Source organism: Dermacentor albipictus, chromosome 3 (assembly GCF_038994185.2).
Source record: "Dermacentor albipictus isolate Rhodes 1998 colony chromosome 3, USDA_Dalb.pri_finalv2, whole genome shotgun sequence".
Lineage (NCBI taxonomy): Eukaryota > Metazoa > Arthropoda > Arachnida > Ixodida > Ixodidae > Dermacentor > Dermacentor albipictus.
Window position 1 is genome coordinate 99,585,385 of NC_091823.1, and position 15,241 is coordinate 99,600,625.

At 44.3% G+C, this 15,241-nt stretch overlaps 1 protein-coding gene across 1 annotated transcript in view; it reads left to right on the plus strand.

The window, feature by feature from the left end:
* Positions 1-760: 760 nt before the first annotated feature.
* Positions 761-15,241, plus strand: part of LOC135901318 (paired box protein Pax-6-like) — an 81,562-nt gene continuing 67,081 nt past the window's right edge. The window contains exon 1 of the mRNA XM_070535812.1: positions 761-964. Within this exon, the coding sequence (XP_070391913.1) occupies positions 937-964 (28 nt within the window). The 5' untranslated portion in view covers positions 761-936. The remainder of the gene's footprint in view (positions 965-15,241) is intronic.

Consider the following 15,241-nt stretch of genomic DNA (forward strand, 5'->3'; position numbering starts at 1 on the left):
GCCGTCGGCCCCCCCCCCCTTCCCACTCCGCCCACAGCCGCCCCTCCACCCATTTATGGATTCCATCCGTTAAAGAAACCAATCTATCCGGAACGGAAGTGTCGTCGTCGTCACCGGCGCAGCCAGCAGCGCGCCCGTCATTGTTTACACGACTCAACGCGCGCGAGCAAGCCGACCAGCCAGCCGGGCAGCAGCAGCAGACAGCCGGGCCGCAGTGGTGGTGGTGCCTTGCGTGCGGAGGAACCGGCTCGGCGGCACGCGAACACCAGCTGGCGCCGCGCCGGTCGCAGGAGCGACTCGCTCCCGTGCACTCTCTCTCTATCTTACTACTGCTCTCCCTCGTGCATCCTCAACTCGACAGACCCCCTCCTTCCCTCTCTCGTCCGCGGATGAAAAAGAGAGAAATGGGGCCGGTCCCCAGGTAACCATAAGGGCGTTGCCGCCGCGACGTCGGGCGGGGCCTAGAAAAATTTGAGGGCGTGGCCATTGATAAAGAGGGGCGGTGCCTGCAGCGGAGGCGCTGGGGGAGATGGGGGGGCTTTTCGGCTTCCACGGAGGCCTCGCAGGTCCCGACGTTGTTGGGTCTGCATCTGTTGGCCCCCCAATGTCCCTCCCTCTCGTTCGCACTGCGTAAGGAGGAGGAGGGGGGTGGTTAGGCGGTTGTCGTAAGGACGGCGCAAATGTGTAGGGGGGCACAGAGTTGCCGCCGGAGGAAGGAAAGAGGGGGTGAGGAGGGGACAACTGCGACCAGAGAGCCGCGTCGTCGAGCGCACGGCCGGCGGCGGCGGCGGCTGCGTTTCAAGATGGCAGCCAAGCGGAGACGCTGAGAGGAAAGCGGCCCGAAAAAGCGCGCGTGTGTGTGTGCGTGTGTCACGACCGGGAGCGTGCGTCGTTCGGCGGGCGCGTTCGGCCCCTGCAACCCCCGGCCCGGCCGCCATGCGACACTGGGACTGCCACACGGACGGTGAGTGTCTCGAGCTCGTCGACCACGACCGTCGGAAAACGGACGGACACGGATACTACACACAACCGGAGCGCGCGCGGGCTGGCGCTCACGTGACTACTGTCTATAAACGACTGTTTTCACTGGCCGAGCGCGAAGGGAGAACGATTGCACGCGCTCCGTCAACGACGCCGGTTTCGCGTTCGTCCGACGCCTTGGCTTCACCGCGCAGAGGGAGCACGTGTGTTCGACGCGTTCGCCGAAAGGCAAGAGCGCAGGTTTAGCGATGGTTGGAATCCATGCAGCTGAGCTATAGGCGGCTAATAATACGTTAGGAATTCAACAAACGATCTATTTGCGTTGCTATCCATAGTTACAATATGGCAAATTCCCCGAAATGGCGACTGACTGTTACGGAAGTTTCCCTAATGAGCTCATGGAGCCATATTACACCGAGGCAGGAATTGAAACACGCGACGGTATACGCTCGAAGTAGGTTACGATTGTCGTTTCGACTACGAAACCCGCTGTGTGTGCGTGGGCTTTGCTCTGTGTGATTGTGATATAGTTTTCATTTTTACTTTTCTTCACAGCCGAAATCAATTCGCAGTACGGACCAGTTATCTATTTCCGATCAGCACCCAGCCGAATACATTGTTGTTTTTTTTTTCTTTGTCGCCTTAACGCTTCAGTGAAGCACTTCCGGTGATCTGCGTATTTAGGAGCGGTGAAACAATGAACTGTTTCGTAACGCGTTGACGGCTCGGTACTACTCACGCACTGCTGCGTTCCGTCACGGAAACAAATCGTGCCCGGTCGATGTTTTTGCTGGTTCACTTATTTTCTTGTGTCATGTGCGAACATTACACGGAATACACTTGTGCTACGTAAACTGCAAACGATAGTTGGCTTTTCACCACTAACGCAGTGCCACGCCTGCTTGACAGGTTCGTATATACTCGCTCGAGTTGATGCTCCGGACATCTTATGCGACGAATATGTAAAACAGAAGCACTCTGTGAATTGACACGCCAGGCACACTTCGAACGTATAGCAACACGGTTTGCGAGCTATGCTGTACATACTGCAGCGTTTTTTCTATCCTATAGATGTTGTGTTACGAGTACAGCTGCGCGCTGACGTAGATCTCCCCGAAACACTCGCAGGCAACGCATTTTCGAGTCCGAGTTTACATGTGCTGTCAAATTTCGGATTGTTTATGCCTTTCACTGTTGGGTCCGATACTCCTGTAGAGTGAACGTTAGTTTCGTATGGCCACGTTCTATTAGCGCCTGTAATAAGCAAGATTACACGCGTATACCTCTTTGCCCTGTATATACGTATCCCATAAAAATGCTTACCGTTCGCTGCACCAAAGACGGCGCATCGATTTGAATGTTTAGTCTAAACGCGCATTTGGAGAAGAGCCGTCATCATCATCATCAGCAGCAGCCTATTTTATGTCTACTGCAGGACGAAGGCCCCTCCCTGCCATCTCCAATTACCGCTGCAGGTCCTGCGCCAACGGATTCCAACCAGCGAATTTCCTAATTTCATCGTCCCACCTAGTCTTCTGCCGTCCTCGACTGCACTTCCCTTCTCGCTCGAGTTGGTGCCCATTCTGTAATCCTAATGGTTCAACGGTTATCTAACCTGCGCATTGCATGACCTGCCCAGCTCTATTTTCTTTCTTTTAGTGTCGGTTAGAATATCGGTTATACCCGTTTGCTCTCTGATCCAAACCGCTCTCTTTCTGTCTCTTAATGTTATATAGCATTCTTCGTTAATTCCATCGCTCTTTGCGCGGTCCTTAACTTGTTCTCAAGCTTCTTTGTCAGTCTCCAAGTTTCTGTCCGATATGTCAGCACCGGTAAAATGCACTGATTGTACATTTTCCTTTTCTATGATAACGGTAAGCGTATACAGGAGCTGACAATGTCTGCCGTATGCGCTTGAACCCATTTTTATTCTTTTGTGAATTCCCTTCTCATGGTCAGGGTTCTCTGTGATTAACTGACCTATAGGTAAACGCACTCCTTTACAGACTCTAGAGGCTGACTGGCGATCGATCCTTAACTCTTGTTCCCTTGCCCGGCTTTTCATGATTATCTTGGTCTTCTGCATATTAATCTTCAATCCCACTCTTACACTTTCTCTGTTAAAGTCCTCAATCATTTGTTGTAACTCGTCTCCAGTGTTGCTGAACAGAACAATGACATCTGCAAGCCGAAGATTGCTGAGATATTCGCCGTCGATTCTTACTCCTAAGCCTTCCCAGTGCAATAGCTTGAATGCTTCTTCTAAGCACGCAGTGAACAGCATTAGAGAGTTTGTGTCTCCTTGTCTGACCCCTTTCGTTATAGGTATCTTCCTGCTTTTATTCTGCAGAATTAAGGTGGCTGTGGAATCTCTGTAGATATTTTCCAGGGTATTTACGTAAGCGGTCTCTACTCCTTGATTACGCAATGCCTCTATGACTGCTGGTATCTCTACTGTATCAAATGTCTCTTCGTAATTTATGAAAGCCATGGCTTTTAGATGAGCCGTGACTACGTACATATATATACCAAAACCATTTAGGGCTGTGGAACGCGCATTGTTTGCAATGTAAGTAATAATATAAATCGACAATCAACACGACTTTGACGATGTAACCACCATATACATAAGCGTATGTACGTCATTCGAACGAAGAGGTTTCAATTATGGCTGTCTGACTTTCCAGGATGCGTATACGGTGATATTGTTTTCGAATGCTGTATTTTGCAGTCGTGGGGTATACACCGTGCGAGTATGCAGTTTGTGACGAAATTGCGTCGATATAGTAACAGAAGTATGGAACAGACGTACATGCCATCCCGCAGAGAATAAAAAAGAAAGAGAGAGGGTAACTTTCTTTGATTGCCCTATCAAAGCATGCATATACGCAAAAGTATACGAATGAATTCCTGTATATACAGCTTAGCGCATGCACTGTGTCTCTGAATCGTGAGAGGCGTCATAATAAATCGCTTCTTTCTCATTAATGGAAACCAGACGTGATTAACCAAAATTACGGTATATGATGTATACGCCGATGTCAGTTTCTTTCAGTTCCGTCTCTATCTATATCACTATTTCGTGTGGAGCATGCACTGTAGTCGCGATATATATAGACGAAGCCGTGACCTCGAATTGCCCGCATAAGTCAGCGCCTGTGGTTGCAACTGCGGGTCAGCTTCAAATGAAAAATAAAACAAGAAAAAGTATCTTTTGAATCTGCGGCTTGCTTTAATGTTCCGCGATCGTAATGCCTCTTTTACTTCGTGCTACAGAAAACGCAGCCGAACCGAGGGGCTCGATTTTTCCTTTTAACCCTGTGATGCCCGAACACAATTCCAAGTAAAGGAAAATTAGAACTCGTTCGCCTGTCTTTCCCACTATAAAAAGTACATTTGTACGGGGAAAACTACTATATGTTATTTGAGTAAAACCCTAATTAGTATATAGTAATTCATTACAACTTCAACTGATTTGATGAACTACGTGCAACAGTGGGGACGGAGGGGGGGGGGGGGGGAGGGGAGTACTCGCTTCAGCGGGTCTCGAGCGCTACTGTACGCTATACACTTTAAGTTTGGCGTGCTTAAATCAAAATTTTGAACTTTCAGATAACTCTGCGCACAGCATAAGTGATATGCCGGGCATCGCGCGTGGTTAACAACCATAGGAGGTGATAATCCTCTTCTTTTTTTCTTCCTTCAAGCATCAATATATACGTTATGTTTTGTCGTCGTCATGGCGACATGGTGATGATATAATTAATGGGAAGCTACTGCGACAACGACGTGTACGCGTGAACGCCGCTAATGCACAGCAATAACAATGCATGAGAGGAATGTGATGTTATCGCCGTGAAGTTATGCCCTTGGCAGTTTCTGTGAACACGAATATGTAATGCCTGTAAGGAAGAAATGCTTCTTATGAACTCGATAATACACGCTAATAAAGCTAATTGGCGCACCGTGCACCTTTCACTGGGATTAACATTTAAAAGAAAGAAGGTTATGGGTTTTAAGTGCCAAAACTACGATCTGATTGTGAGGTACGCCTTAGTTGGGGACTCCGGATTAATTTTGATCACCTGTGGTTCTTTAACATGCACCTAAATCTAAGTATACACGGGTGTTTTCGCATTTCGCCCCCATCGAAATGCGGCCGCCGTGGCCGGGATTCGATCCCGCAACCTCGTGCTCAGCAGCCCAACACCATAGCCCTAGCTGAGCAACCGCGGCGATTCACTGGGATTCGTTGTCGCGTCTTTTTCTCTCGGATTATCTGTAGAGACACGCACTCACCCTCCTTGATCGTCTTACTTGTCGCGCGTATATATCTTCGCGTTGAGGGATATAAACTAAAATCGGTGGCCTCAAATTCTACATTTCTTTGTCGAAGATGCTCTTCTTACACGCTTATATAAGCGTGCTTTTAGGTGTACTCTAAATATGGTGTATAGAGATTTCAAGTCGTTTGTTTTCTCTTCATGCGGAGTTGTCTGGATATCGCATATAACTACAGATGTAACGACAAAATTCGCCAGGAACTCCTCTTCCTCCGGTCCGGGTATTGGGCCTGAGACTTTCTGGTGGGTTGCTTTGGAGAAAGTCTGTTGATGGTCATCGACATCGACAAAAAGCACATGGTTATAACTTCATTGCCCAATTGTCTTGAAACGTTCTATGCAGAAAAAAAAAACGCGCATAACATAACTCATGCTGGCGCCAATGAGTTTATATAGAGGGCAGACGATATTTAAAGGGAAACAAGAGGGAAACCATAAATATGCTCAGACTAATACTGCATATATAACATCATCTTTTAAATAATTTCGCGATAATATCTTGATTATTAAAGGAAAAAATAAAATAAAGGCCAAAGTATGTATACGTATACTATTTAATTGTAGTTCTTTGTAATTGTAATTCTTTGTAATTGTAATTGCAACTTCTTAAATATGTATATTCTTTAATTTTGCACGGAATTTTGCATGCGCCGGTACGTCAGTGTGACATATCAAGCGTTTCAAAGTATTATTATATATTTAGACTGTCGTGGCTCAGTAAAATATTTTAAAGCTCTCTAAGTTACACATCTGGCTATTTTAAGGCACACTGCAGCCTGTTTTTACTGATAAAGTCCGGAGTGCATGTCGTCACAATCTATGACCTTATGGCCGGTTCGGGTGGTGGAACATTAAGACCGCGTCGCCGCCTATATCTGATTCCTGCGTCTTCTCTGCCTTACATTTAAACTGATTTACACCCGAATTAAGGGTGCTCTCTGCCTATAACGCACACGCTTAATTTGCACCCTTGAGGAATCTTCAAGGTGTAAATCGGTTTACAGTCTACCAAGCCTGCTCTCACGGAGAGAGTGAAATTACCTTGCACCGTGATTCGTGTGTAGCGGCAGCAGTCGGTCCGGAGGAACACCATTGTTGACGTCACGAGGCGCCCGACCAATCACAGGCGGAAACGAGGCGCGCGAGCTGGGCGTGTCTGCTGGTGCACGTTTCGTCGAAATAAAATATGTTCGCGCTTTCTTTCGCTCAATTTCGATGCGATATTCGAATTCAGAGGGTTGAAAACCACGATGTACTGCTCTTCACTGAATTTTTTTCTGGAAAGGCTTTCAGCTTCCCTTTAAGTAAAGCTGACACTCGGGCAAGTTGGGCAATTCAACGGTGCATTGTTCTTAACTGCAGATGACTAATTTACGAGTGTCACTGAACCAATTTTTTGTCCTTTATGTCCCATTAAAATAAGGTCGACGGACCTTGCGTTGCACTCCCGTTTGCCTCACCTTGTGTGCTGATCACCTGTGACAAATGCTATTTGAAAAAGCTCTGTATACGAAATGGAAAGTTTGGCTAAGATCTACATAGCTTTTACTAACCTGCGTGACTGACGATAGCCTTAATCGGCCCATGCCTTCATAAAAAATTGAGCCCGAATAGTCTTCACAGACTACCACCATACCTTATTGACTACAGTTTTCTGCCTTGTATATAGACTTAACTGCATATCGTCTCCGCATAGTCTTTAGACAAAAGTCGGTAAAATAGATAATTATATGGTCTACGGTTGTTCGTATATAAACTTGCAAACGGGTCGATTGCGAAATTCCCTATTGGCATTCGTCGACGGAGGGATTTAAGCCGAAGGTCTGGAGGTTACGTGCCTTGAATCCTACCATTTTGTACAGACTATCTAGATGTATTTATTCTGAAGCCGGGCGCGAACTTATTCTATATTTTGAAAGTAGAAGAGCGCTGAATTGCCGATGAAAGAACGCATACACAGGCAGGAAGGACGCTCCTGCTTCTCACGCTTCTACAGCATATTCTATAGCGCTCATGAAGTATACTGAATTCCAAGGAATTGCGAACTACATATACATATACTATTTTATATCTTCGGAGCATTAGCTATATTGCTCCGCACTGGTTTCGAGATCTCATTTTGCGGTGACTGCTTTCGTGTAAACACTCCCGCTGTATTGAGGCTGGATTCACTGCGGGCTTTATGAAGGAAAAAGTCAGTGACGATATAGAGGTACATTGATTTAGCGTTACCACTACTTCGATAAATTTCAAAGTCAAAGGCTGGTGGACCAGCCTTTGACAAAGGCTGGTCCACCAGCCGAAACGTCGATCAAGTATATAGACTGTGCTTATTCAACGTACGTCGTACTCTTTTTCTTCATTTTACTACCGGGGCCAGCGTGATTTCCTCAGCCATAACTACACACACACACATATATATATATATATATATATATATATATATATATATATATATATATATATATATATACTATAACTATATATACATATATTTACTATTATGATTTGACTATTAGTCAAATCATAAGAAGCCAACATACAATTAATGGCACGAAGGACAGTAGGGGAAATGAACTGCAGTTCTTAATTGAAGTAAAGAAATGATTAGTAAAGGAAAGGGGATGGCAAAAAACAAGTGGCCGCAGGTGGGATAAGAACCCACGTCTTCTCACAATATATATATATATATAGTCCCGCGTTAGCTGTAGTCGACGTGATATGAGAAGACGTGGGTTCTTATCCAACCTGCGGCCACTTGTTTTTTTCCATCCACTTTCCTTTACTAATCATTTCTTTACTTCATTTAAGAACTGCAGTAATTAGTATATTAATATATGCATATGTTTTTTTTTCTTCAGTTTGGCACTCCTAATGACCGCGCATTAAAAGAAAAATGAAACAATACAGGCATGAATAATGTAAACACGCCTAACCTTGTACGTGGTATAAGGAATATGTTCGTCGATGTTTTCAAGGTCTGATATAGAGCCATTCGGACACCAATCGAACGGATAGACTTGTACATAAGCACGGCTTCGCATAGGTAGATGTCGTATATGTGCGCGTGCTACGTTAACGTCCATTCGACTCAGTCGACAAGTATGAAAAAGCCTGTTGTGCGAGTCCGCGTACGTCGTCGTTCTATTTTGTTACTTTTTTCCTCGCCGATACCGAGCTTCTGCAGCAAAACACGACCGCTGAAATAAATCTTATTCGTTTTATCACCCACACTGCTACAGTATAGCTGTTTTGTCTGTCTATACTCGAGTTAGCTATACGAGCATTTGGCTTATATGTATGTGTAGTTGCCCATGCGTGAAATACGTGAGCGCGAGTGGCTGGTTTGTGCGCCGGAGACCTCCGCACGCCGATCAAGGCAATAAGTGCTTGCTCTTTAATATACGAATAATTTATCTTATGTTTGTTTCAGTTATTTTCTTCACCGCTCCCATCGACCTGCACTTCTGTGCACCGTCCGATCTCTCAACATACGTTGCAGGAGCGCCTGTTAAACTTATCGACAGATATTATACAGCGTATTGTTAACTACATAGCGTCAGACGTGTGGTAAAGTAAACAATGCGCGTAAGAATGTTTTCTTTCTCGAGCTGCTGCTTTTTTCTGCATGCGCGTGTGCGAACGATTTGACTCGAGTTAGTGGCGTCATATTATTATTTTAATGTTCAGTAGCCCGCTCGACTTATACTGCGTGAAAAGGAACATTTTGCAATTTCGAAAAACTAATATGCTGGACATAATTGCAGCTTGGCGGCATGACGTGCTCGAACAGTGTTCTGTTATATATCCGGGTAGTCCTGATAAGACATTAACAACTATATTGAAAAAAAAAACCTATCGCTTGTGACAGATTGCACAATTACAGTCCTTGAGCTTGTCTGCTCGAAGAGACGGACATTATAGTTACACGAGAAATTGAAATACATAATTGACTACGTAACAAAATTTACTAATACTGTTTTTAACCTGTTGCCTATACGGCACGCGTTGCAATTTAGAAATTGTAGCTGGATGCTTGCAAGGCATATCCACTTGAAAAGAATTGTGTAGATGACACCATTTTCGAGATGCGCCATCGAACAATATAGCGGCAAGAATGTACTGTTGTTTCACTTTTCTTGCCAAAACGTCGTTTTATGCATTGGAGCACAAAAGTAAATGGGCCACCATTGTATTTCGACACGAAGTTCGGGAATTATTATCTCGAAACTGGTGTCATCCTCATAATTAGTTCCGAGTGGATGCGCCTTGCGGACTCCCTGGCTAGAATTTGTAAATTGCAATATGTGCCATACGACAATTAGGTAGAAACATAATTTGTGATCTTTGTAATTAGTCGATTATTCATTCTAATTCTTTCCAAGTCATTTCATCGAAGTCATTCCAATTTCTCTTGCAAGTAATGTCCGCCTCTTCAAGAAGATCAGCCGAATGACTAGAATTGTGCTTTCTGCCACAGGCGATCTTTAAAATTGCTTAAAGTGCTTACAGAAACACCTGGTATACTCGTTTCTCCAGTATACTTCATTTTTGCATAGTTTCCTACAGAGAGTACCAGAAAAAGACGTGCCCGTGTTAGTGTGGTATGCGAGAGCTTCAAGTGGTTGCTTACGGGCGATGGTGTTTAGGAAGTATAGGAAGTTATGTGTACATACATACGAGGGTATCTTGCATCTCGATAAATCGTTTGCAACATTTTCATGTTTTGAGAAAGCGTGTTTCTGTGTTTATTTTAGGCTAAAAACCAATGATTAATGTCTAATGTGCACCTCGCCATCATTTAACCGTTAAGTTAGTCACATATCCAGATGGCTACTCCATCGCCATCACACAGTAAGAAGAGCACCGGGTGTAGTGAATCAACAAACATTTTATTTGTACATGCACACATTAAATACATCTGAACATGTGGCATACGATCAACTCGACTACTAGAAAGCGCATTTACAACTCTATCTCTAGCCCTGAAGCGAAGTGAGAAATTTATATAGCGTGCAATTCCGACCACCACTGTATGCGATCTGCTACAGGAGACAACGCACACGCTGAACCACTTCCCACAACAAACAATAGGCTCGTGACAGTTTATATTACGGCAAAAAAGTAATACTAATGGTGAAGCGTTTCTTTGCCTACTCGTACCAGAAAAAAACGTTTCTGACCTGGTCGTGGTCTCGAGAAGGGCTCACACTTTTGAAAAACTACGGTGGTTTGACAATGGTGAGCATCGAATCAGGGACCCCACGCTCAACAGCCGAGTGTTCTATATATATATCCATTAGGCTACGTCTTGAACATGTGAATAAATATGAACCATGCGCATAAGTCCCCCGTAAAACGAGACATAGCAACAAAGACATAGCAAGTGCGCTTGCGGGTGACGTAGCGTCTCGTCGCGGTTTCTCGTAAAAGAGTGCATGCTGGCGCGCTGACGTTGCGTCGCGTCGCTCGCCTTACGCTGCGGTTGCGCTCCTAAAGAAGGCTCCATTCGGGTTGCAGCCGCTCGTAAAGATTAAAACAAAACAAAATAAAGCTATAACAGGTACAAGGCGCAGTGAGGTATATAGCGTCTCGTAGTGGTTTCTCGTACATATGCCATGCATAAAGAATGCAGTCGGGGCCGGTGACGTAGCGTCGCGTCACTGCCTTTGCGCTGAGTTGGCACAGTATAGAACACTGTAAAATAATTTACACCCTAAAAAGTGAAAAAGGGTGTAAATGTGTCTATAACTCACACCCTTAGGGTGTTTTCTATATAAGGGACACCCTTAGGGTGTCCGTTATATAGATATTTACACCCTTTTTCACATTTTAGGGTGTGAATTATTTTACAGTGTTAACTCGGAGCGTCACACGAGATGCGACCTCGTAAGTCACCACCACGAAGATACCATGGAAGAAGAAAAGAAAGAAGCAAAAAAAAGGCACAAATGAATAAAAAAGTTTCGGAATAACATTCGCGTCTTTATATATATAGCATTCAGAAATGCTTCGCATGAACTTCGATAATGATCGTATAATCATCACACGGTTTCGGCATGCCATCAGTTTTTGACGATCTACAGAAGCATTTGGCCTCGCACATGGAGTCTACGCTGTAATAAGATGCGTGACTGCACGCGTCACGGGCAAGTTATGTGGTCGTCGAACCCTCGTGATCCGTTCGCCACAAACATTTCACTTTTGTTGCCGCTTTTCGTTTCAAGCACCCCCGATAAAAGAATTCGCCGTTCTAAAAAAAAAAATTAGGGTTTTACGTGCCAAAACCACTTTCTGGTTATGAGGCACGCCGTATAGTGGAGGACTCCGGAAATTTCGACCACCTGGGGTTCTTTAACGTGCACCTAAATCTAGGTACACTTGTGTTTTCGCATTTCGCCCCCATCGAAATGCGGCCGTCGTGGCCGGGATTCGATCCCGCGACCTCGTGCTCAGCAGCCCAACACCATAGCCACTGAGCAACCACGGCGGTTGCCGTCCTAATAAAGTGATGTATACATATACACTCACACCGCCAAATGAGCGGAGCGTTTTAGTGACTTTTTGTCGGGATGTAGTGGGTGATACCGCAATATTTCTGATGCCACGAAACATGAGGTGGCGTGAAGATCGGTCAGCAGCAAACAAAAAAATAAAGGTATCCTAAGCAGAGCTCGTACCATATCGTGGGATACACGTGACCTTAGGCGTATAATTGCATGACTGACGCTTATAATGTTTATATACCCGACCAGCCTTATTTGTGCCTGAGGTGCCCTCTAATTATGTGCATTTGATCCCACTACGAAGGATTAATTTTGCCTCCCAAGTCAAATGTGCAACTCTAGTGCTTTGTGCGTTACAGAAAGGAAGCGAAAACAGAGTATTACACTGAGATCATCTGTTACGTGGCACTTGCTAGAGGCAGGACGTCATAAGCCTGATTTAGCGGCACATATTGATAAATACGCTGTTTAGTGGGATGTTGTTGTCTCGACGGAAGGTAGCAGTCATTATTGGCTTAAATAAAGGAAAGAACAAGATATTCTGGCCCTTAAAATAATTCGAACTTAGTCGCATCACTGCCGTGCACGCAACCATGCAATCCACTCCGTAACCCTTAATGACCATCGGTTATCTTCCCTCCGCATTACATGTCCTGCCCATGCCCATTTCTTTTCCTTGATTTCAACTAAGATCTCATTAACTCACGTTTGTTCCCTCACTCAATCTGCCTTTTTCTTATCCCTCAACGTTACACCCATCAATCCTCTTTCCATAGCTCGTTGCGTCGTTGCACGAACGAGCTATGGAGTCAATGTAATGCATGTCATTTTATAATGTACTATTTTCAACTTTTGTTATATGTAATATTATTAGAAAATATAGTCATATACTGTGATACTATGAGATGCATGAAACCCATGTGAAAAGGGGTGGCCGGCACCAGATTTTGCTGCCAACATCTTATTAATTCATATAATAAAAAGTACAGAGACCTGTGATAGGAAGTGAGGTCCCCATGTACACGAGCACAGATAAACATAACATACATACATACATACATACATACATACATACATACATACATACATACATACATACATACATACATACATACATACATACATACATACATACATACATACATACATACATACATACATACATACATACATACATACATACATACATACATACATACATACATACATACATACATACATACATACATACATACATACATACATACATACATACATACATACATACATACATACATACATACATACATACATACATACATACATACATACATACATACATACATACATACATAGATAGATAGATAGATAGATAGATAGATAGATAGATAGATAGATAGATAGATAGATAGATAGATAGATAGATAGATAGATAGATAGATAGATAGATAGATAGATAGATAGATAGATAGATAGATAGATAGATGAGGAAAGGAAAGGCAGGAATGTTAACAAGGCGGAGCCTGCCGCTGAGAGAGACGTAACAGAGACCGCCTAAAGGAATCTGAAAAGGCATAAGTCTCCATATGATCGCAGAGGTGCAGGTTCACAGATGTGACTAAAACTAACCGTCAACGCCCAGCCCGATGTAGCGGAAACGTCTGGCCGAGCGCGCGACCATTAGGATTGCGCGGCTTCGCTTCAAAGCGCCGATGACCTTTCCGGGTGGCATGGCACTGTGCAGGCGCGTCACGGATTTAGGCTTTCTTACCGAAGCAGATTCTCAATACCTGATCCTCTGTAGTGCCGCTTCGAGGGGTGTGTAGTTCTTACTCTTTTCTTTCTTATTTCTTTTTATCGACAGCTATGTATAGAGAAACAGACTATAATATAGCGTAATATATCACTCCAGCCCTTTCATACCTGGCGAGCGTGCGTAGGGTCTGACGTTGGAGGAAAAAGTTGGTTGGGCGTAGCGACAATTGAAGCGACGAGACCGCGTGAAGAAAAGGTACAAGAGCACAAAAGGCGGCACTGAGTGTAGATTGGATCTTTCGATCCGAGAGTCTACGAAGTGCAAGAAAACCTCGTCATCTGGTCTTCGCATATGTAGGCAGACGATTAAGTGGTCGATGCCCTTTAAGTCTATAAGAAACAGTGAAGCTTAATAACAATTGATTTCGTGGAGGGATGATCCTGTGAACGAAGTTGATGGAATCCCGTGTTATATGCGTACATTAAAACAATTTAGGAGAGCGCTGTGTTTTGTTCCCCGGCGTGGCCTCAACGTAATCCGCATAGCAAAACGATGACGAAATTCTGCCGTCGAATTAACATTACGTGCCACGCCACCTTTTTTCCCCACTCACTTTCCCCCTATGAGGCCGGTGTACAGAAACATGTTTTCGAAGCTCTTTTGCCGATTAATATTGTTAAATGTATACCTATATATAAAAAGCGGATGGACTCTGTAATTGTGTGCTCATTAGTCCTTATTTTCTCAAGTTTCTTTATTATTTATATATAGTAATCATCATCAGCCTATTTTTATGTCCACTACAGGACGAAGGCCTCTCCCTGCGATCTCCGATCACCCCTGTCTTGCGGTATAGCGTATTCCAAATCGCGCTTTCAAATTTCCTAATTTCATCACCCAAGCTAGTTTTCTGCCGTCCTCGAGTGCTTCTCTTCCCTTGGAACTCATTCTGTAACTGTCTATAGACTGCCTATACACTCACTTTGTTATTGCGTGTGCCATGTATTTTGCTCCAGCTACGCGGAAAGCAGTCCTATAAAACAGGGCACCGAACACTTATGCATCCATCAAGAAATTTAGAAAGAGAAAGAGAAAAAAAGTGAGCAGGCACCATTGTGGATGTGAGAAGAGAGAGAAAGAAAGCAATAGATAAGAAAGGCAGGGAGGTCAACCAGAAGAGCACCCGGTTGGCTACCCTACACTGGGGGGAAAGGGGAATAGAAAGAGGAAAAAGGGAGAGAGTGAGCACTGAGTGCGTGTGGGAGGGACATTAATTATGATTGTCAATGTAAGCGAATAGCCTAGATCCACGAACGAACACACAAATGAGCGAACGAAAAAGTGAGAGACAGCAAGAGAGAGCGAAAGACCGACCGACCATCGACCATCGAACTACCCCCGACCAACTACGGAAATGGCCGAAAGAGGAAAAGAAAGCTATTTGCTTTAAAAAAAGAATGATACAGAATGCAAGAACAAATGGACGTGGAGAATATATTTTCGCAATCATACCGCAATGAATCAATACAAAATCATATTAGCGACAGCATCACACATGCACAATATTGGCGGGCCGTGCTTATACGACCAAGCAAGCAAACCTGTGTAAACAAGCAGAGCATGAGAAAATAATTTCAAAAACAGACAAACAAGAAAGAGATGAAGCGGGTAACATC